This window comes from Mytilus trossulus, chromosome 2 (genome assembly GCF_036588685.1).
Source record: "Mytilus trossulus isolate FHL-02 chromosome 2, PNRI_Mtr1.1.1.hap1, whole genome shotgun sequence".
NCBI lineage: Eukaryota > Metazoa > Mollusca > Bivalvia > Mytilida > Mytilidae > Mytilus > Mytilus trossulus.
The window spans coordinates 22,812,870-22,838,601 of NC_086374.1; the positions used below are offsets into that span (position 1 = coordinate 22,812,870).

The 25,732-nt window shown below is 32.2% G+C and overlaps 1 protein-coding gene across 5 annotated transcripts; it reads right to left on the bottom strand.

The window, feature by feature from the left end:
- Positions 1-737: 737 nt before the first annotated feature.
- On the bottom strand, positions 738-25,647 carry LOC134706760 (collagen alpha-2(IV) chain-like). Of its 5 annotated transcripts, none has more exons than XM_063566017.1 (5): positions 25,525-25,647; positions 17,628-17,711; positions 14,656-16,422; positions 2,023-2,081; positions 738-1,189 (listed from the first exon to the last, which is right to left on the bottom strand). In XM_063566017.1, the coding sequence occupies exons 2-4, from the start codon at positions 17,686-17,688 to the stop codon at positions 2,056-2,058; spliced, it is 1,854 nt and encodes a 617-aa protein (XP_063422087.1). In that variant the 5' UTR covers positions 17,689-17,711; positions 25,525-25,647; the 3' UTR covers positions 738-1,189; positions 2,023-2,055. The 5 variants fall into 5 exon arrangements, with proteins under 5 accessions (XP_063422087.1, XP_063422088.1, XP_063422089.1 ...); XM_063566018.1 differs by lacking the exon at positions 25,525-25,647 and adding an exon at positions 17,810-17,828; XM_063566019.1 differs by lacking the exon at positions 25,525-25,647 and having other exon boundaries at positions 14,656-16,290; positions 16,327-16,422; positions 17,628-17,802.
- Between the last annotated feature and the right edge of the window lie 85 nt (positions 25,648-25,732).

A 25,732-nucleotide genomic window follows, 5' to 3' on the forward strand; every position in this document is an offset into this window, starting at 1 on the left:
TCATCAATATCAATTCTATAACGTTCTTCCTAGTTACATGTCTAATGAAGAACTTTGCGATTACTAGCTTCCTGTAACTCTTGAATGTTTCGAAATGGAAACTGACCATTTTGAGACCTTTCAAACCATAGGTGTTAAATTACTCTTCAAATTTGGAAAATTACTGAGAGATTCAGACAATTTTACATTCCACTAGCTACTGGTGCTTACTTTTCTATTTTAATTTATCTGAACCGAACATATATATTTCACTCTATTTGGATGCAATAACGAATACATACAAAGGCTCCTTCATATTTCTTTGTTTCTTATATAGATTACTTTTATGTGTATAGTCTTAAATACTCAAATACGAAGCAATATGTGCTGTAGTAAACAAAAGAACGCGTTTCTTGTGCTTAATTGTAGTCGTTTTTTTGTAATATTTTTATGTGAAAAAAATAAATTCACAAAAATACTGAATGAACTCCGAGGAAAATACAAAACGGAAAGTCCCTAATCAAAAGGCAAAATCAAAGGATAAAACACATCAAACGAATGAACAACTGTCATATTCCTGACTAGGAACAGTTATTTTCAAATGTAGAAAATGGTGGATTGGACCTGTTTGCATAGCTCTAAACCTCTCACTTGTACGACAGTCGCATCAAATTTAAAAATATTGATAATGATGAGCGAACAAACAAACAGACAGAATTTTGTGGAAATAAGAAAGTATAGTTTTACAGAATCATAACTATAATCACATGTATGTTTTATTGAACTGCTATTTACAAAGTATAAAGTTACAACAACAAAAACATTTCAATTTTCAATATAAAGTTTTCAGCGAAAAATTACTTTTTTTCAATTCTATGATTACCATTAAACGACATAATACGGAAACAAAGAGACATTATTACATGAGTTGTAGTTTACTTTTTTGGTGTATTAACTTGTATATACAATGTCAGACCATACAAGCTATCTCTTTAATTGATTTAGGAGAAGTAACTGCATAGTCAGATCATCTAAACTATAAAAACCTAAACGTCTATAATTAAAGCAAGTTCCATTCATTCCAGGAAAGTCGCCTTCCAAAACATCAATATAATAATTAAAGTATAACGAAGCTGTCTCTTGGTTTTGTAATTAGATTACTTTTTAATGGTTGACACATGAAAGCCCCTCTCATTTCAGTTTCGTCTTGCTGCAAAAAAATGTTGAAAAATAATTAGAAAATTACATTTTCCTAACATGTTAATTTTTTTTCTATTGCATAATATTCGTACTATGATGCACTCACTATTAACATAAAAACTTGTTTGATAGAATAAAAGTGTAGTAAACAAGGAAATAACAAATACATTTACGACATAGTTATGTTTTTAACATCGATAAGTTATGTTTAATACATCCGCTACATCTCTAATCATGCCCTTTATCATAACATTATTCCATTTGATCAGTGTATTCATAAAGAATTTGACCATTTTAGTTCAACTGCTTGTTCAACGGTGATACTACTATAACATCTTATGCTTGTGATTTTACGGAACGATCCTATTGATTTTAAAAAGAAGAAAACAGTAAAAGTTGAGAAAAAAACGTTCAGCTCAAACTCATTTGTGCAAAAGTTTACAAAATAAACAAATAAAACTCTGTCTAGTTTAGTCTTTATACCTTAGGAAATTGAACATTTATATACAAAAAATGTGTTTACAAATTGTTCAGGTAAATGCTTTCTTATTAAACACAAATAATTCTATGTTTGACACTTTCATTGGTTGAGAGTAGTCTGAGGGATCAAACGAACTCATAGTCAGATTGAGTTATTGATGTAAAATAACAGGAGGAATTGGGTATCCTTGTATGACTGCGTCGTTAACCTTGTATGCTGTTATACTATCAATGTTTTGTCGATTGTTTTCTACTTGTATCAAAATGAACAATTCCCACTTTTCATTTTAACAATTATGTACACCAAAACATGCTCTTATATCTCTTAATTTTTGAAGAAGTGTTTTTATTTGTGATACTTACGACGCAAAATTTAGTCTGTATACAGAAGCACTATCAACGAGTTCTTCTGGCTGGTGCTACTGTTAAATAGAATAAAGACAGTTTTAGATATGACAAGAATGGTTTACATATTTTAAGCACTATGGTTATATTTCTGATAAATACTAATTAAGATTTGTTTACTTTCTTTGTCGTTTGATAAGACAAAGGATGATTGAATAAGCAAAGTGCCTGAAAAATCAAAATTAATATCAATATATAATCAAACGTTTTAAACATTCTATAAATGAGTAATTGTATTTCCGTTGAGCTATGTGTTAATATTTCTAATCTCTAAAATATCACCAAAAAAAGACAGCATGCAACAAGCAAAAAGAACGTTTTGAAGTACATGTATTTGATGATTATTTTTTTAATGTTGGGAAAAGACTGACCCGGACATTTATCTTATATTTAGCATTGGCATTATTTGGATCTCTAATCATGAGACATTGAAAAAAAAAATTAAAATCTCCTTTAATTTTGGAATTGATCTTTGTATAACCCATTGAAGTCTTCTATGAAAAGAAAGATGCAAAATATGGTTTTATGTATCGTAGGAAAAATAACCAAATACTCCGAACATCTGACGAAAATTCCTAAACACAAACGTGAATTTAAAAAATAGTTCTTGTTGTGGTTGGGTTGGTTTAGTATAATATAACCATGAGATATATCGCGACATAACAGACATCTCAAATTTCTTTGAGTAAGAAATAGAATATATTAAGATAATCGCATAAACATAATATTTATTGTCTGAAAAATACATGAAGACTGTTTACTATATAGTGCAATATTTCAAGCCATTTAAAGAGTGAGACAACTTGAAGGTAGAGTTATTTTTCAAATCAGTCAATATATATCCGCGTCATACAATATAATTTTCTTTATATTAGATACAGAAAGATGTGGTGTGAGTGCCAACGAGACAACTCTCCATCCAAATCTATACTATTAAACGAGAAGACCTCATTTTTGGTGTCGCTTCTCTTCCTTCCACAATAAATCAATCATCATGCCTCTGTGTCCTATAGGTAACATGCATAGTCGCATTTGTCATCCATTTTTATGATTATTCAGATTGAGTTATTTTGGGAGAAAATCGACAAAAAAGGAGTCCGGATATGATTCCGTCATCGAACTAACTTTTAGTCATAGATTAGATTTCCGGTTTGAAAGATGCACAAATACAACCAATCGTATGATAGATAACTAAATATGAAAAATAAATAAGCCAATCAGAGAGTTCTCCATAGCATGGGGCTTAGATCGCATGAACCACAACTATTTTACCTCCTTATAGAGGACAATAATTATTTTTCGCGTTTATCTATATGTAAACTACGATTATGATACTTTAATATACAGAGACTCTCTGTATTCTGTCTACTGTTTTCTTTGAAATGTTTACTATTCAAGGGGTCATACCAGTTGTATATATATATATATATTAAAATAAGTAAAATATTTGACACAAGTACAACCAATCATATATATATGATGGATAACAAAAATAGAGAAAAAAAATAGCCATTCAGAGCGTTCTCAATATCATGGTGTTTAGATCGCAATAATCACAACTATTATACCTCCTTAGAGAGGACAATTATTTTTCGCGTTTCACATGACGGTGTTTAGATCGCAAGAACCACAACTATGATACCTCCTTAAAGAAGATAATTATTTTTCGCGTTATCTACAAGTAAACTACGATTATACTACTTTAATATATAGAGACTATCTGTATTCTGTCAGGGACTTTCTATGTTAGTATAGAATGTCGGCCCTGATTCTGTCTACTGTTTTCTTTGAACTGATAACTTAAGGGGTCATACCACTTGCATATATATTAAAAGAAGTAAAACATGCTTAACTTCATCTAAAACTACCTCGATCAAAAACTTTAACCTGAAGCGGGACATACATGGACGGACGGACGGACAGACTAGCCTGAAAACATAATGCCCGTAAATGGGACATAAAAATGTATTGTTGAAAGGGAAAATAGTGAGTTTGGCAAAAATGAAAGTAAGGTAGAGATTAAAAGTAGGCGAGCATTTTTCGGGGCGACGGGATCGTGTGTTTTTAAGCGCGGGATTTGGGGATTGATCTTGACTGGATCCGGGAATATATTTTCGATTTCGTGATTTCGGGGTATGCTTTTCTCTTAATTCTGCATCTCTGGATTTCATGGTTTTAAGCGCGTGATTTCGGGATCAGGAGCCCTCCGACCACTCCTCAAATTAGCCTTAGTCATTTATACATGATGCATATCCTACCATTGACTTCTTAATGAGGCTCTCAAAAGAAGAAAAAAACACTGACGGATTGTCCTAGGAGCATATTTTATTAGACTAATAATGGTCTATATATAAGCAGTTAGATTTATTTCATGTTTGAAACGGTGCAAATTGTTAATTTTATTTGACTTTTACCAAAAGCAGCATTGTAGCAAAGGAGAAGAATAATTGTGGTCTGAGACCAGACACACGTATTTATCTGAATTTAACAGATAGGAAACGAATATTGGACTTTTAAACAAGGGAGAAGGCTGTTGATATCTTTTATGAAATTTCCCATACATACTATCTTTTACAAAAATATCATCCTACAACAGTCCACAAAGCTGTACTATACCCGCGATTTCGCGGGTGTGTTCTAGTAATAATTTATAAAAGTAAACCATTATAGGTCAATGTACGGCCTTCAACACGGAGCCTTGGCTCACACCGAACAATAAGCTATAAAGGGCCCGAAATTACTAGTGTAAAACCATTCAAACGGGTAAACCAACGGTCTAATCTATATAAAAATGATCATTTTTTTAGACAACGAAGGCTACGAAGAGCAATAGACCACTTTCGAGTTCATCCGTCACCGGAAAAAAACTCGTCAATTATACGCGCCTTTATCACCGTCATTTGTGCGTTTAGGGGCGTCGTCACTTCCTTCCAATGTTGAGCGAGTGGTTGGAAAACTATAATTCTATATTGTACGAATTATTCGGCAAATTGAATTCTCAAAATTGACAATCAACACTGCTGTCATTAGGGAATTGCCAGTAAGTACCTACAGAGCAACCATTATTTCTAGTTTATCCTGCACAAAGACGATCACTTAGACGCTCGATGAACGTAAATAGTGCAGGGATACATGCGATCCCCTCTATCTGGTAAATGACGTCATAAAGGCGTGTATAATTGACGAGTTTTTGCTGGTGACGGATGAACTCGAAAGTGGTCTATTATGCTTTACGTTTATTTAATCCTTTCTCTTAATGTCATCACATTAATTGTGACATTTTATTTGTTTGTATTAATCATTTAATCATATATTTTGATATTAATCATTTCACTTCAGAATAGATATGTACATGTTAGCTATCAAATTATTGTCATAACAAATGGCCATTATATAATACAATGTGTTATTCAAAATTGACATAATATAATGTCTTATTGACGACAACGCCATTAGTCTTAATCATTGTAACTTAAAGAAGTTGTAATATTTGACGCATGCTCAATCTACCCGGGATTAATGGATACCTTATACAAAGAATGAATACATGACAACATTTTCTGTTACGTACATGTTTCGTTTGTCAGACGACATGTGAATGTAGACATTATATATTAGGTATAATGTTTTACAGGTGCCACTGTTAACACCAATTCATTTAATTTATTGTTTGCCATTAACAAAGGTTATTGTTTGACCATGTGTTATACATAAAATACGTGCTTAATTAGCTGGTGTTGGTCATCATTTTTCTGAAAAAATGTTATGCTCTGTTTTTTGGGGACAATAGCTTTGACTAGAAGTTAAGGTTTACAAGGTAATGAAAATTTGAAATAAATTCTGATTGATGCTTTACCATAAACTAGTATTCCCTAATCATGTTCAAATATTAAATATGTGCAAGATTGTTTTACGGAGAACCCCTATGTGAGAAAAAAAAGTTAGAAGTTGACAAGGGAAAATTCAAAACTCACATGTCGAAGAAAAACATGCAAAACCAGGATAATACGAGCCAGTCCAAAAACACTACAACAAACCACATAAAAAAACGGGAAAGGGGTCTCAGTGTGCAGTGAACCGTTGGTGGTCTGCTGTAAGACAGCATCTCTGCAATAATATAATATTCCCTATTTTATCCAGCGATAGTCTAAATGTGTTTAAAATTGTTCAACAGTTTATCATGTAGTTTTGTCTTTGATTTTCAGTGGTAATTATTGATACATATTCAGGACAGATAGAAATCAATACACTTTCAGTAAGTAGTTTCTGCAAAGTGGAATAAATGTGGGAAATTTAGACTAGCATTGAATAAGGATAGACAAATAGCCGTACAAAAACAGACCACTAACAGATCCGTCAAAGAGTTTTTACATATGCATCCATGCAGAGAGGAATCGTATGAAAGTGCTATACGCCTTTCAAAAATCTGTAGTACTGGAAATTTACTTTTAATATTTAATACTATTTGTTTACTTTAAAGCTATTGTAATATATAGGTACCTATATTTTTCAGTACTTGATTTGTACTTAAAATGTTGATATAGATATAATATCAACAGTGATCCAAATATTCCATGTTTGAAAATCATTACTTTAAAAGATTTGAAAAAGACAAACTTTCAAAATGCTAAAAATGTAACGGTGTTACCAAAAATCTGTAGTATTTAATTTTAAGTACAAATTAGGTACTGTAAAAACACAGGTACCTAAATATTACAATAATTCTATAGTAAAAAAATATAAATCAATATAAAAAGTATTTTTCCAGTACTACAACAAATTGGTACAGATAAAGTACCTATGCAACCGTAGCTGTGTAGCACTGTAACCTGGGGGTTGCAAAGTTTAAGACAGCTTTTAATCAGTAACGATCGTGTATTGTAAAAAAAGCTTTGTTGCATTTAAGAGTTACTTATCTATTGCCTTGCATTCATTTGTTTTCTTACTAAATATTTTCAGAAGCGATAATATATAAAAATGTACTATTATATAGGTTTACTAATATATGGAATAAAAATGAGAATGACAATGGAGAATGTGTCAAAGCGACAACAACCCGACCATAGAGCAAGAGTTTATAAATTCAGTAGTTAATAAAACAGTAAAGATTTGAGATTATGAAAATCAAACAGGTAATATACAGGAATAAATAAGTATAAATCTACTAGAGAAATCATAAAAAAAATCAGTTAGCACAGGTAATAACAAGTATGATTCCAGTGTAAACTATCATAAAGGATAAAAAAAAAAAAAGGTATTACAAAAATACCGAATTCAGAACTACATGAAAAATTTGAAAAGAGGAAGCTCATAACTAACTCATAAAAAAATGCTAGATGATTTGACATGAGATAAAACACTCATGAAATGATGCAGGATGTGACATGATATAACACTCATGAAATGATCCAGAATGTGACATGAGATAAAAAAAAAACAAAAAAACTCATGAAATAATCCAGGATGTGACATGAAATAACACATTCTTGAAATTAATCAGGATGTGACATGAGATAACTCACTCGTGAAATAATCTTGGATGTAACATGAGATACAAATGTTAGAAAATGCTCTATGATTTGATATGAGATAGCAAACCCAAGAAATGCTCAACGAAGTAACATGAGAAAACAAACTTATGAAATGGTCTAGGAAGTAACATAAGATGACAAACTTATGAAATGTTCTTGGATGTGACATGAGATAACAAACTTATGAAATGATCTAGGATGTGACATGAGATAACAAACTTATGAAATGATCTAGGATGTGACATGAAATAACAAACTTATGAAATGTTCTAGGATGTGACATGAGATGACAAACTTATGAAATGATCTAGGATGTGACATGAGATGACAAACTTATGAAATGATCTAGGATGTGACATGAGATAATAAACTTATGACATGTTCTAGGATGTGACATGAGATAAAAAAAACAAAAACGTATCAAATGTTCCAGGATGTGACATGAGATAACAAGCAAATGAAATGTTCCAGGCTGTGACATGAGATAACAAACGTATGAAATCTTTTAGGATGTGACATGAGATAACAAACGAATGAAATGTTCTAAGATGTGACAAGAGTTAACAAACTTATGAACTGATCTACACCCTTATGACATGTCCTAGGATGTGACATGGGATAAAAAACTTATAAAAATGTTCTAGGATTTGAGATGAGATAACAAACTTATGAAATGTTCTAGGATTTGACATGAGATAATAAACTTAAGAAATGTTCTTTGGTGTGACATTAGAAAAAAACGTATGAAATGTTCCAGGATGTGACATGAGATAACAAACGTATGAAATTTTCTAGAATGTGACATAAGACAAAATAATGTATGAAATGTTCTAGGATATGACACGAGATAACAAACTTGTGAAATGTTCTAGGATGTGACATGAGTTAACAAACGTATGAAATGTTCCAGGATGGGACATGAGATAATAAACTTATGAAATGTTCTAGGATATGACATGAGATAACAAACTTATGACATGTCCTAGGATGTGACATGAAATAACAAACGTATGAAAGGTTCTAGGATTTGGCATGAGATAACACACGTATGAAAGGTTTCAGGATTTGACATGAGATAATAAACTTATGACATGTTTCAGGACTTGACATGAGATAACACACTCTTGAATTGATCTACTATTTTTACATGTCGTAGAATGTGACATGGGATAACCAAAATATATAATATTCTAGGATTTGACATGAGATAACAAACTTATTAAATGTTCTAGGAAACGACATGAGATAACAAACTTTTGAAATGTTCTAGGGTGTGACATGAGATAACAAACGTATGAAATGTTCTAGGATGTGACATGAGATGACAAACTTATGAAATGATCTAGGATGTGACATGAGATGACAAACTTATGAAATGATCTAGGATGTGACATGAGATAATAAACTTATGACATGTTCTAGGATGTGACATGAGATAAAAAAAAAACGTATGAAATGTTCCAGGATGTGACATGAGATAACAAGCTAATGAAATGTTCCAGGCTGTGACATGAGATAACAAACGTATGAAATCTTTTAGGATGTGACATGAGATAACAAACGAATGAAATGTTCTAGGATGTGACATGAGATAACAAACTTATGAACTGATCTACACCCCTTTGACATGTCCTAGGATGTGACATGGGATAACAAACTTATAAAATGTTCTAGGATTTAACATGAGATAACAAACTTATGAAATGTTCTATGATGTGACATGAGATAATAAACTTAAGAAATGTTCTTTGGTGTGACATTAGAAAAAACCCGTATGAAATGTTCCAGGATGTGACATGAGATAACAAACTTATGAAATGTTCTAGGATGTGACATGAGATAATAAACATGAGATAACAAACTTATTAAATGTTCTAGGATGTGACATGAGATAATAAATTTAAGAAATGTTGTTTGGTGTGACATTAGAAAAAACCCGTATGAAATGTTCCAGGATGTGACATGAGATAACAAACTTATGAAATGTTCTAGGATGTGACATGAGATAATAAACTTAAGAAATGTTCTTTGGTGTGACATTAGAAAAAAACCTCGTATGAAATGTTCCAGGATGTGACATGAGATAACAAACGTATGAAATGTTCTAAGATATGACATGAGATAACAAACTTGTGAAATGTTCTAGGATGTGACATGAGATAACAAACGTATGAAATGTTCCAGGATGGGACATGAGATAATAAACTTATGAAATGTTCTAGGATATGACATGAGATAACAAACTTATGACATGTCCTAGGATGTGACATGAAATAACAAACGTATGAAAGGTTTCAGGATTTGACATGAGATAATAAACTTATGACATGTTCCAAGATTTGACATGAGATAACACACTCTTGAATTGATCTACTCTTTTTACATGTCATAGGATGTGACATGGGATAACAAAATATATAATATTCTAGGATTTGACATGAGATAACAAACTTATTAAATGTTCTAGGATACGACATGAGATAACAAACTTGTGAAATGTTCTAGATAGTGACATGAGATAACAAACGTATGAAAGGTTCAAGGATTTGACATGAGATAATAAACTTATAAAATGTTCTAGGATGTGACATGAGATAACAAACGTATGAAATGTTATAGGCTGTGACCAGATATAATAAACTTATGAAATGTTCTTGGATGTGACATGAGATAACACACTTCTGAAATGTTTTAGGATGTGGCATAGGCCAACAAACTTATGAAATGTTCTAGGTAGTGACATGAGACAACAAACGCAGATAACAAACGTATGAAAGGTTCCAGGATTTGACATGAGATAATAAAATTATGAAATGTTCTAGGATGTGACATGAGATAATAAACTTCTGACATGTCCTAGAATGTGACATGAGATAACAAACGTATGAAATGTTCTAGGCTGTGACAAGAGATAATAAACTTAAGAAATGTTCTTTGGTGTGACATTAGAAAAAAACCTCGTATGAAATGTTCCAGGATGTGACATGAGATAACAAACGTATGAAATGTTCTAAGATATGACATGAGATAAGAAACTTGTGAAATGTTCTAGGATGTGACATGAGATAACAAACGTATGAAATGTTCCAGGATGGGACATGAGATAATAAACTTATGAAATGTTCTAGGATATGACATGAGATAACAAACTTATGACATGTCCTAGGATGTGACATGAAATAACAAACGTATGAAAGGTTTCAGGATTTGACATGAGATAATAAACTTATGACATGTTCCAAGATTTGACATGAGATAACACACTCTTGAATTGATCTACTCTTTTTACATGTCGTAGGATGTGACATGGGATAACAAAATATATAATATTCTAGGATTTGACATGAGATAACAAACTTATTAAATGTTCTAGGATACGACATGAGATAACAAACTTGTGAAATGTTCTAGATAGTGACATGAGATAACAAACGTATGAAAGGTTCAAGGATTTGACATGAGATAATAAACTTATAAAATGTTCTAGGATGTGACATGAGATAACAAACGTATGAAATGTTATAGGCTGTGACCAGATATAATAAACTTATGAAATGTTCTTGGATGTGACATGAGATAACACACTTCTGAAATGTTTTAGGATGTGGCATAGGCCAACAAACTTATGAAATGTTCTAGGTAGTGACATGAGACAACAAACGCAGATAACAAACGTATGAAAGGTTCCAGGATTTGACATGAGATAATAAAACTATGAAATGTTCTAGGATGTGACATGAGATAATAAACTTCTGACATGTCCTAGAATGTGACATGAGATAACAAACGTATGAAATGTTCTAGGCTGTGACAAGAGATAATAAACTTATGAAATGTTCTTAGATGTGACATGAGATAACACACTTTTGAAATGTTCTAGGATGTGACATGAGACAACAAACTTATGAAATGTTCCAGGATGTGACATGAGACAACAAACGAATAAAATGTTCCAGGATGTGACATGAGATAACAAACTCATGAAATGATCTAGGATGTGACATAAAATAACAAACTTATGAAATGATCCAAGATGTGAAAGCTTCCATGTAACCTTAACACAAAGAAACAACAATTTATTAGCAGAATGTATACAATATGTGTTATTGTTGAATGAATGAATGATTATCATATTTGCAAGAGCACTTATATATAGGACATACTAACACATAGTATATAGTATACACAATGAGACACAAGACTGATAGCAGAGAACAATACAATGATGATATAACTAACCAATAATATCAGATCTAGCTTTGTATGCATTTTTCAAATACTTACAGAGCTCAATTGTAAGCGATCTACAATAAGCTTTTAACAAACAAGACAGTTTTTTTTCATAAATAAGACCATGAACAATAATAACGTGGCAAATTTAATCACTTTACCTAAATTTGAGTGTGCTAAATCATGTCAAACCTGGAGCATTTCATGAGTTTGTTTAAAGTTACATCCTCGAATATTTCAGAAGCCTCACTAAAAAAATGGCATTTGAAAACATCTTTAGAAAAAAGTAACGAATAGCGTAGTGCGAATCATTTCGATGACCACCAAAAAGTTGATTTGCTTTGCATATAGTAAAGAAATAACTTCAAATTTCATTAAACGTCTGAATCTCATTTGGGAAACGCCTTCCTATATGTTAACTTTAAATGGATGCATCCCTAACAAGGTTATTGTTCAATGTTGTAAGGAGTACTTAAGATCTGGAGATTTCCAACAAAAATGTCATGAAATCATGAATAACACAAAGGTTTATATGAAATTATGATATATTATGCAAAAAGTGTTAATACATTAGAATAAGTAATACATACAGACACATAAATGAGACAATAAACATGGATAACAGGCTTTAGTGGTGATTATACAGGTATAAGAAACGTCGTTGACATATAACTTGGAATTATTTTAATTTTTTTTAAATTATTTCAAGTTTCTTCTTTAATAAACATTAAAAAACAGAGAGAAGAGTATAACGTAGACAATAATTTATAACAGTAAGAATATCAATCCCATAAAAGATAGTGAAATTGTTCACGCGTAATAAATGATTCTAGAAGATACAACTTCGAAATGTCTATCTACAATGAAAACCTTCAAAATTCAACAAAGTTTATTGATTTTTTCAAAAACTTATATTGAGGTTTACAATACTAACGCCTCTTTATTAAAGGTGTATGTGAGTTTATTTTACTGCAGACCGTTCGATTTATACACGTACATGTTTTGATGTTTGTCATTGGACAGACAGTAACTGTTTCTAAATCTTTTATTTTACTCCTAATTATTGCAAATACATTAATTTGCAAACGTTTGAATTTCCTTTGAACATTAAATGCTCAACTTATAACAATACGGCTATCTTTAGATATCAAAACGGGATTGTTATGCTTTATTGTAAAATAGAAACACATTGCATGGTTGGTGATTTTTTGAAAATTATATTAGACTAAGTATAACCCTTTTACACAGCCAACTTGACAGCATTTATCACTAGCATAGAAATATATGTTAATAAAAGAAAGATTAAAAATTATAAGAGAGGAGCATTTTAACCATTTTGAAACGGCTATAAGACCTTAAACCAACTCAAATCATTCTATGTTATATTAGACATGCTGAGATCTCAAATAACTAGACTTTTCTACAACTGACTCGCATTAATGTATTAATAAGATAGAAGGGGTGTGTACACAAACGACAGAAATTTTTCAAGACAAAAAGTGTTATAAATAAATTGTCTTCCTGCATCAAAATGATTTATTTTCATATTTTATATGGTCCAATCATATACTGTAATTTGACATTCAAAATGACGAAAGACTCTCATACTACCTCATATAACAAGTTAAAGTATACGATATGGTGAGACATTTTGTATGCATTTATTATTTTTTAAACTGCATCTAAATATGTTATTGATTTTTGGGAGTTTTTAACGACCTTGACTGACTATACAGCCCTCGCACGGTCGGAGTTTAATATGTAAAAAAACATATGTTTAGCTTTGATACTAACAGAGATACAGTCATTTAAACATTTGTTAATCTATCGTTAGAAACAATTCCGTATAAAACTATATCATGATTATAAAAAAAAATATCTGAGGACGGAATTTTGTGGAAATAACATTACCCAATTACGATTATTTTGTTGTTATCCATTCGTTTGATGTGTTTGGACTTTTGATTTAGCCTTTTGATTTTGGACTTTCCCTTAGAAATGTTCCTCGGAGTTCATTTTTTTTTGTGTTTTTACTTTTTGCCCATTATATGTAAATTGGCTGTAATTTTGATTTTTATAAAATTTCCAAACTCATGGTGTTGCTCCTAATTAAGGAGGCTTATACTTAGAATACATGTTTGCATTAAAACTCGTTAAACGGCATCTGACTACCAACAAAACTATAATGGAGCTTCCAGACATACACACAAGGAACAAATTTGTAAAACAGATCGTAAAATGTCTAGATTTACGTAAACAATGGCGAAACAAATATTATTTATACTTTAAAATGCAAGATATCGAATTATTCCGTCCACTGAATTTTATTTCAAAATAATATGTTATTGCTATGAACGTTTTTATTTCAATGATTATATGAAATATCTCTCAAACTGTCTCAGTGGTAATCACAACTTCATTTCAAAATCGTAGTTTTTTTATGATTTTCCATACATATCCCAAACCTAAATTATTAAGTCAGCAAAAACAAATCTAGTTGACTCCCTAATATTTTCATGTCTTACATATCATTTATGTATAAAATTTTGTGGACGGAATTTCGACTTGATCTTTTGAAAGATATTCGGAACAAAATAAAGAAATGAAAAATTAGTTTGTAAGTAAAAATATGCGAATGAAGGGTTCCTGGACGTAATCATTCGAAGTTCATCAGAAACGAAATGCTTTTAAATGTTTTTGATGCAGTATATTTGCCGTATGTTATTTATAATGGCTTTTTAGGATTAAGAAAATGAAATATGATCACACATGCAATCTACACTATTTCTGTTACCATCTAATCTAGAATCTACAAGTTATCTACACTAACCCTTGTTAATAGGAGGGTCTATCAAATTCAATACAGTCCTACTATCACCGACTACCTGCACCTGTCCCTGACCTGGAAAACGTAATCCTTGTGAAGGCTGTCCCCATGAAGAAAATCCTTGACCAGTAAATCCACTGGATGGAGGCTGTTGTGGAGGTTGTGATCCAGATGTTTGTTGTCCTCCTGTCATTTGACCTGTTGGTCCAGACGGTGGCACAATTGAGTCGAGCTGACCTTGAGCTTCTAACTCACGACCTTTATTAGCCTGTGCTGCAGCTTGTTCATTGGTCATATTATTAACTAATTGTTGTGTAATTTTTTCTATATCTGTGTCGGATAAATCAACGCCTCTGTATAATATATTTCCATTTATATCAGATATTGTGATTATTTCCGAAACAGCTGTAGGAGGACCACCATTAGAACCACTCTGCATTACTGCAGCATCGGCTGGACTAATTGGTGGCGCTATTTCAACTTCGCCTGGTAAAAGTGAAGGCGCACCTGGAGGAATAAATACTCCCGACGATGGTCTACCAACCCCCAGAGGTCGTGTTATTGTTTGTGAAGGAAATGCTACAGGTTGAACTCCTGTCGGTTGTGCTATTGCACCTGTATTAGCAATATTAGCTGGTTGTGGTGCAAATGGCTGTTGACTTTGTGCTGGTCTAAAGGTTTGTGGTACTCCGAAAGTTTGAGCCGTTCCGAAATTTGTTGGTGTTCCAAAATTTTGTGGTGTTCCGATGTTTTGTGGTGTTCCGAAATTTTGAGGCGCTCCAATATTTTGTGGTGTTCCGAAATTTTGTGGTGTTCCAAAATTTTGTTGGTTACCAGATCCAAACATTTGTGGCGGTCTGAATGCTTGTTGTGTTCCAATTGTCTGTTGTGACTGTCTGTCTTGGGTTTGACCTTGCTGGGGATTAAAGGCTGTTGGAAATTGATTTGCTGCTGGTTGTGCGCGAGCTGTTTGAGAAGGGAATGTCATAGTTTGTTGGATCCCATTACCAAGGTTTTGTCCTGGCTGTATACTGCTCATGTCGATACTACCAATATTTTGAGGCATTACAGCCTGAGGTTGATTTCTAGGCCCTCTTTGTTGTTGACCTGGAGTACCTCTTTGTTGTTGACCTGGAATACCTCCTGGTAATCGTTGTCCGAAAGGCATACCACCTGGTCTCTGAAAATTAAAATTTGGGGGTTGTCCTTGTGCTCGGTTAAAACCGGGGAACGGGGGCATTCCAAATTGAGCTCTGCCTTGAGCTGTTGCACCTCCCGCAGTTGCAGCACCATTGGTCTGTGCACCTGCTCCAGCAAACCCCCCTGATGCAGGAGCAGGAGAAAGTTGTCTCGTCAATTCGTCTCCTGTTGCTCCCCCAAATCTGCCTGTAAACCCTTGCCTTCCTCCAGCCAACACATTATTAACACCATTAACTGCAGGAGCATTAAATGGAGTTCTTGGTAGCGCATTCCGAAGTTGCTGCGGTAACATATTTGATAACTGTCTAGTCAGTGGTTGAAATCCTGGAGGAGATGGAATGCCTCCATTTAGTCCAAATTGCATTCCTGGAAAACCAGATCTCTGACCATTTAAAAATCGTTGCATTCCTTGCATTCCTTGCATTCCTGGCATTCCTTGCATTCCTTGCATTCCTGGCATTCCTTGCATTCCTGGCATTCCTGGCATTCCTTGCATTCCTGGCATTCCTTGCATCCCAAATATATTACGTTGACCAAGCATATTTTGTCCAATAGCGGAGGGACGTTGACCTGCATAGTGAATAAAATTGTATTAAAGTAATATGAAATTTCAAATTAAAAAAAATGATGAACTAAATGGGCTAATTGTTATTAAATGAATGAACATATACTTTCTCTCAAGGAAATTCTATAATTTGTCTAAATTTTAAAAGAAATAGCTTTTTGTTTTGGTATCTTCTAGTAACAAATTCTTCGATATGTTTTTCGTATGCAGTGAACTTAGTGTGACCTTTCTCGTAAAAAAAACGGTGTTCGCAATACGCATGGATTTGTCATTGAAATAATTTGTTATCTTATTGTACATGTAATACACGTTAATATCCATGCTTCTTTGTTGATTGTTTACTAAGGTGACAATCGGTAACCTACTGCTTCAAAACACGACAATCAACTAGGTGCCATATTTTCACATTATACAAGACCAAGAGAATTTTTTTTACGTTAACAATTATAAAATCGTGCATAGAAGACTAAGTTTATGATAAAGACATAAGATATTATTTTATCTAACCAATTATAGGCCCTTGTCGAGCAAGTGAACATGAACATCATAATACAAATTCAATGATTATTATAGAACAAATGTATTGGTCAAGAATTTGATAAACATTATTTTTCATCATTCACTCGTTTCGTATGACTTTTAAGCGTTAGCTGTCTACTTGTTTTGAAAATAAATTGTAAATAATACCCGTTTATGTGATACGTACAAACATCCAATGGAAACATTGAATGATAGCGATCACTATCGACGTTCTCTGTTACAGAGCACTTGTACTCAATTTTGACTCCGTATGTATAACATTTTCTACTCTAATTCTGTAATTTGCTTCAATTTGTGAACTTTCATTATAATTTTGAGTTAATATTTTTATTTTGCAGTTATGTCAACGATAAAATAATACTTGTATATAAATGCACAAAATATTGGGTCTTAAACCCAGAATAGGAAGCATTATTTTATGTTTGTGTGTTTGTACTGGGACAAGTATCTTGTACAAGTCTGTATTTTTGTGTATATTGTTTTTTGACTATTTATTGAATAATTTACATTTTTCAATGCATTACATAAATAAACTTGTTTTAAAAAGACATCTATAATACCGATAACACCCGAAAGAGCTCCATATTGTGTTATAAAATCAAATAAACAAGATAGGTGCTTGTTTATATACTAGCAATTATATAATAGATATATACATAAAAAAACTTACCATTAGTAAATATTATGTTTAACAGTAATACTGTAATTCCAAATATATGTGAGAAAGCCATCTTTAACAGTTAATTGTAAAAATCTGCAAGAAACAAAAAAGTGTAAGTCGATCAGTAACTTCAATCATTTGACAACATGTTTGAATGGTTACGTTTGATTAGTATAAAGGCCTATAATTACCCGTCGTTTGTCAAACTAACTTGTACAATACTAAGACACGTCCCTTTAGGCAATACGCTTCTCTCATACATTTATATCAACCACTAAACTTTTCATGCAATTCATCTTATTTTTAAATTGATGATTTTTTTATTTTCAAATTCGTGTTTATTTCTTTTAGTCTGACATTTAACGTGATGCCATAAATCCTAAGGTTAAAATTAAACAATGTTTTAATTCAACTCTGTACAAGAAACAAATACAAACATTGTTTATAGTCAATTTCTCCTTCCAAATAATCTCTAATTAATTTGTTCAATATATCAAATTTCTAATTATATGAAAACAATCATAGTTTATATCGACTACGATTTGAGCTGCTGGTCGATGCTCAGTATGACGGGTACGTCCTTTAAAATAAATCGCCTATACGACTAGAATCGGTATATATAGATCGCCAATGGCAGTCAGCAGGGTTAAGAACATCAGTTGTTCGACCTGTTAGTCAAATGCGTTTTGTTTAAATATACTTTTTCACTCTTTTGGTCTTTTGGAAAATGTTGTTTGTGCTGTTTTTAGACCCTTCTACAACGAAATTTGTTTGACATGCACACGTATAAAAATTGCGGTTTTTATCCAACGCAGTCATAGGTTTGAACGTAGTTTTCAATTTAGACTCGTATTTAATTTTTAATATATAATTCTGTACACCGCTTGAAAAGAAACTTTTTTTTGTATATATATATATAGATATCAATAAAACATGGTTTCTTTATCAAATACATTTTTTATTAAATACTTTGGTTATGTTATATTTAATTGTTTTCAACATTTTTATTTCCACACTCTATAAAAAAAATAATCATTTGATTTTAATTTCAATCATCAAAGTTAAAATACATATTGTATGTGCATGTACCGAGGTGTATCTGATCACAGATTATGAAAGAAAAAACTTTCGCCTTAAATCGATTTAAAATGAATTAGATTAAATGAAAAAGTCACATTGACCAATAGTAAATACATGTAGAGCCAAACAATACCACTCACGCTGGATCTAGAAGTTTCGATCTTAACTTTTTAAAAGTAATTCCGTTTACTTTATATTTACATAGATTGTTGTGCATGTATTACTATAGTATATGGTGGTCACAAAAAAAAATGTTAAAGAAAAATATATCCAATTGTATGTAGAATTCATACACTCATTTATCATTGATACACTATATGTGAAGAAATCAGAAAAGAATGTTCGCAGTCACCATCTACCTAGTTGGTTTTGTGATAGCGTGCTTCGTCTTTATTGCGAGGAGTTATGCGCTTGTTCTGGGTTTAAAAAAAAACTGTATGGTCAAGTCAAAGATGTAAAACTGGCAGAAGTGCGTTATTTAATGAATATGAGCCGGGAAAAGGAGTAAGAGCAACGACCGGTCGCCTCTAAGTAGAATAAAAAAGTAGTACAAAACAAGTCAGATTCATACATTTCAAAAAAAATTATAACGGTTAATCTTGAATATGCATGTAAAATTCGTCTCGAGAGGCTAACCATCCAACATTCAATTGATCACCCAATACAAGCAATGATTTAGAACGTATATTACATATGTCTAATGTAACATCAGGCTAAATAATGTAATGGAAGCACACATCGTGAATTGACAGTTATAATGATTACTGACCCGAAGGTTAATTGATAAAGGGGAATTAGACACAAAGCTGACAAAAAAAAACAAGTTCCACTTTTAGGGGATTTTTTCAAACATTGTAAAAAGCGGAATGAAACTTATATTTCGCTATTATTTGTCGGTGTGATCAATTGTTTCTCAAAAACATCGATGATGTAAAATTGGCTTGCAAGTCAATATTCAAACCCTTTGAATCCGTATTCAGTAGCCAAACATTGAAAAGTGAAACAAGGCAGTAATCGGAAAGATCCCTTTATTTGACTGAGTCTGCCCGAGTACTTATATTTATATGTATATGTTAAACCTTTCTGAATTCTATGAAGACCATCACGGTTGTTAATTAGATGGCTTGTATTCTAAGATACACGCGAAATCTTTATAGATGCACTTTAGAAATTAGTCCATGAATTGTAATTTGTTTCTTTTGGACTTTTTGTAAATTGGAAATAAAGTTATTAGATTTTAAGTCGAATCAGTGAACATGAATCTGACAGCTAATGCCCCTTTCAACTATGACTTTATAGATGATCTATAAAATTGAGAATGGAAATGGGGAATGTGTCAAAGAGACAACAACCCGACCATAATAAAAAAACACAACAGCAGAAGGTCACCCACAGGTCTTCAATATAGCGAGAAATTCCCGCACCCGAAGGCATCCTTCAGCTGGCCCCTAAACAAATATATACTAGTTCAGTGATAATGAACGCCATACTAATTTCCAAATTGTACACAAGAAACTAAAATTTAAATAATACAAGACTAATAAAGGCCATAGGCTCCTGACTTGGGACAGGCGCAAAAATGCGGCGGGGTTAAACATGTTTGTGAGATCTCAACCCTCCCCCTATACTTCTAACCAGTGTAGAAAAGTAAAAGCATAACAATACGCACATTAAAATTCAGTTCAAGAGAAGTCCGAGTCTGATGTCAGAAGATGTAACCAAAGAAAATAAACAAAATGACAATAATACATAAATAACAACAGACTACTAGCAGTTAACTGACATGCCAGCTCCAGACTTCAATTAAACTGACTGAAAGATTATGATTTCATCATATGAACATCAGGCACAATCCTTCCCGTAAGGGGTTTAGTATCATACCATCATAACATATATGAGAAGAACATAACCCGTGTCATGCCAACAACTGTTTTTAGAATAAATGTGTTTAGTTCCGACGCAAAGACCTTATCAGTGACTCAATATTAACGCCAAAATATGCAATCTTTAATGACTTGACAACAGTATCGTAACTATATCCCTTCTTAATAAGTCTATTCAAAGGTTTTGTAAGTTTATGAGGCGAATACTGACACCTTTGTGCTTTATAAAGAATATTTCCATAAAAAATTGGATGTGAAATACCTGAACGTATAAAAAGTCTGCATGTTGAGCTATATTTACGAATGATGTCTTTATACCGATGATAAAATTTAGTAAATGTTTTGACTAGTTTGTGATATCGAAAACCCTGGTGTATATATGTTTTACGATTGAATTTAACATCACGTTAAAAGTTTAACAAATGTGTTAACGTGATTTCAAACCGGAAATAAAGAATAAAGAAGATAATTCTTATTTTAAAATGACCACATAAAGTCTTGTCACATGGACAATGGACTGCGGGCGAAATATTTTCATTTTTGATGTTACATTAATCATCCATTTCATAATTCTAAAACAAGCAAAATTACATTTAATTGCTTACATCCACTTCATTTTTAACTTTGATGGATATTTGTCTTTTTGAAAACTATACCTCATCCCCTTATTTTATTTAGGAGCTAACCTTAAGTATTCTTTTAAAGTTATTCTTATTAGTCTTCAATAGGTCATATATTGAAGCAGTAAAGGTTTGACTTTATAACTATTTGCCTATTAACTTTATTCTTTTTTTTTGTTTTGTTTTGTGCATACTTAATTGAGTATTCGTGCTCTAAAAAAAACCGAAACAACTAGATCTAACTGCGAGTCCAAATATTTCGGAATTAAATGTTTAACAAGTATTATGACAGACAACCATTAGATAACACGCTCCAGATTTAGCAAGAGAGGTGTAATGTAACAACACAGCAGTAAACGAACTATAAAACCAACAGTTGGTAAGGGACGACATCAAAAGTTCAATGTAGGATAAAAAAAAACTTAATTCACATAGTTTATTCACTTACCCCTCACCCCCTCTTAAAATAATTTAGGGAAAATTGATTTACCAATAGGGATACATGTAAAAATCGATTTTAGATAAACAAAACTTGCAGAATTTTAACCCCCTCCCCAACTATTTGATTTAAGTTTTTTTTTTATCCTACATCGATCTTTTGATGTCGTCCCTAATTGATGGCCTTATCCGTTCGATACTCAGCACTCACACATCAGCAAGCGGTGCATTGTAAGGGTCGCACGGTAAACAGTAGACGTTTAATTCATTCTTTTTCATCTTTTGATTTTTGGTGGATATTTGCCTCGTTTGGAATCATCACATTTGAGCATATATATGTTTTTATACTTATATATATTCTCATAAGGCAAGACTTGATATTACTTGTTTTAAGTGCATTACCGCCAAATTGTTGACTTATTATGATACATGTAGTTCTTATATACATATACATCACAGATGTCATTCGAATTTTAGTTGAGATAAATGTAAGATTATTTTCCTGAAAGTACAATAGAGTTTGTGTTACTTTTGGTCTAATCTATCGTTCTCGATCGCATGGGATTAGCCAAATGTTTAGCTTTTGTGTTTTAACCAGAGGTTTCCAGTCGCCTTACATGTTGTTACCCAACCTTGCACGCATAAATGTAAACCCTATCATCCACATAGTGGTAATCGGACACAGATGTTGCCCATCCTTCGTTACAAACTATAATTCATTACATGTAATTGATACTCAGGATTCGGATTCCTCCGCGTATTTCGTATCAGGATACCCGGTGTGAGAAGGGTGAAATAAAATATTTCAATAATACAACAAAATAACACAATAAAAAATCAACAGAAACATCTAAATAAAAAATACGATCTTTAACAATTGACAAGTGTCTATACCATATCTATTTAGTTGTAATTTCACAGAAAATACCAAAAGTCTGTCATTATCACACGTAATATTTTTTTTCAATAATCCACTAAGATTTTATAACCGAAGACAACAACTCAACTGTTCTTCCACAAAAACATGTGGTTTGATTACACGATATATTTTTTTTCAAATCTAACCATTGTTTTATATAATCGCGATCATTCGATACAATAACCTTATCAAAGATTTCATCAATATAGAAAGCTAGCTTTAAATAGATATCATCCGTCCTACATCCAAGTAGATTTCATACATCAACGTCATGAAGAGTTAGGAAAACACGGTTCTTATGCAATGCCTGAAGTAAAAACGTATAACTTCTTCAAGTGACTAGAACTTTTAATAAAGAAAACAAAATGAAGAACGTTAAATTTTGATAATGTTGAACCTATTAATCAATGATTTTTCGCATAATTGACAAGTAAAAATAACACTAAAATAACGCTTTATATATTTGAAGCATCCAACGAGCTGTTCTTGATTTACCGTTTCCCAGGCTGCTGAAATCCTTTTAAGGATATAAAATACGTAAACATCAAGGCACCCCTAAAGAACCTTATTGCTTAAAGGAAAGTCAAATCCGTATTAAGTCATATTTGTCAGAGATAGTTGAAACCTTAGTTTCTTTATACTGATTGTTTTAATGTCATTTGCAATCTTTCTTTTACTAAACAATGTTAATTCTGGATTGTGTACATTTGTATCTTTTTGTTCATGCGACATTAAAATGTTCGGTTTAGAACAAAAAATTACAACCACAGTGATGAATTCAGTTTTCCATTTGAAAACTTCACACTACTACATGAAGCAAAATTTCAACTTCGCCTGCATATCAACGATATAACTTCCAGTTGAAACGATATTCCAGAATAGGATTTGCTATCCTGATTTTTTAAATAGACAGTTATGGCTTACAAGGAATCAATTGGATCGTTAGCTTCAATTGATGAAGTTGGGGTCGTCCTTTCAAAAATTTAACGGACGGTAGCAAATATTGACTAGCTTTCATATATACTAGTATATGACGACGTATAAGTTCCATTTGTCGTAACCAAAATACCGTTCTTTTTTCTGGGATGAAATCTACCGAATTAGACTTATCACCGGGTATGTATGTTCATATTACATGTGGAGAAGGATCTGAAATCTACCGAATTAGACTTATCACCGGGTATGTATGTTCATATTACATGTGGAGCAGGATGTCAATTCTACCGAATTAGACTTATCACCGGGTATGTATGTTCATATTACATGTGGAGCAGGATCTGAAATCTACCGAACAAGACTTATCACCGGGTATGTATGTTCATATTACATGTGGAGAAGGATCTGAAATCTACCGAATTAGACTTATCACCGGGTATGTATGTTCATATTACATGTGGAGCAGGATGTGAATTCTACCGAATTAGACTTATCACCGGGTATGTATGTTCGTATTACATGTGGAGCAGGATCTGAAATCTACCGAATTAGACTTATCACCGGGTATGTATGTTCATATTACATGTGGAGCAGGATCTGAAATCTACCGAATTAGACTTATCACCAGGTTTGTTTGTTCATATTACATGTGGAGCAGGATCTGAAATCTACTGAATTAGACTTATCAACGGGTTTGTATGTTCATATAACATGTGGAACAGGATCTGAAATCTACTGAATTAGACTCACAGGTTTGTATGTTCATATAATATGTGGAGCAGGATCTGCTTACCCAATTGTGCAATTAAAATTTTTTCATCTTTTTGAATTCATGCATATGCTAGGTTTCTGTCGAAAATCATCAAACGCTCGATTCACCAAAAAAACAAAACACAATGTTATCTATAATATTTATGTTAGGAAGGAGACGTCGAAATTCAACAGTCCACCGTCATGACAAAATCATTAGACTGTCTTTATCATTTTACATCTTTGTAAAAATAATGAAATAATTAACTAATACTTAAGCTTTTTATTTTGAGAGAATCAGTAACAATGCGCGAATAGTACGCGGCATATGTCATGACTTTTGTGATCATTATTATTTAATATCATATTTCTATTCCCAAAATCAAGAACTGTTATTTTTTTACATTTGAAAACAACACACTGAATATAATTTAGAAATAGCGTCGGCGAACATTTGATTCCATTTTTTCCCACCTATTGTAACGTTTAAACATCTCTGAGATGATTGTTTTATCAGTAACTGCTGTTTAATACCACAAAATGCGAGACATACGAATCCATCAACACCTAAAGTACATGTTACACCTACAATATCAGATAGACAACCACACAAAATATCATTATACATGACGTAGCACTCGAAATCTAGTAATTTTCAGAGTACGAATCGTGCTGCTAATATCACAATTATGAATAAAAAGAAAATAACCCTAACATATACTACCTTTTTATAATTGAATTATGATGAAAAGAAATAAGAAGTATATTTTACCATTCATAAAACACCCCCTTTTCTCCGACATTGTTAAAATGTTGGTATAATTGTGATGTGTTTCTTTCTACTTCTATTCTGAGACTACTACGTTTATACTGACTGCATGTCAATGTATGACATATATCCTAATTATAACACATAGTTTATAGAAGTCTCAATTTCAGAGTTCATATATAATATCATGTTTATTTAAAAATAAAAAAAATAAAAACTTCCTTTAAGTCATATTTGTGAAACGCTAGAATGCGAGAAAAATTAAACAGAATGAACATAAAAGGTAATTGAAACACATCGAATGCCGAATGATATATTTCGATAGAAATTTTGCCATTAAATGAATGTGAATCATTGGTATTATATGTCTTCTATAAAATAATCAAAACATACATAAAAAAATTGAATTACTTTAAGGAATATTTTGAAAAAAAGTCTTATTTAACTCCATTCCTGTTGCCTGGTGTTTTTGTGTGTGTGTGAAATGTTTATAAATAGTTATCAAACTTACTGTAAAAATTGAACACATCAGTTTCTTGACCTGTTTTATATATGATCCATTTTTCTGAAAGGAAATAAAATTACGTAAATTGTTCCATGATATCCCTACGTATACCTACTCACTCAACTTCCGAATGCAAACACAGGTTTTTGGGGGTTTGATTGAGGGTAATTCTGGAATGTTAGCATGCTGGTGCTGACATTTACACCTGTAACTA

Coding starts and splice junctions, on each gene's coding strand:
- LOC134706760 (XM_063566017.1), bottom strand. CDS start 17,688: ATGGCTTTCTCACATATATTTGGAATTACAGTATTACTGTTAAACATA. Junction 16,423..17,627: donor AAACATAATATTTACTAATG/GTAAGTTTTTTT, acceptor TTCACTATGCAG/GTCAACGTCCCTCCGCTATT. Junction 2,082..14,655: donor AGACCCTCCTATTAACAAGG/GTTAGTGTAGAT, acceptor TCTATTTAACAG/TAGCACCAGCCAGAAGAACT.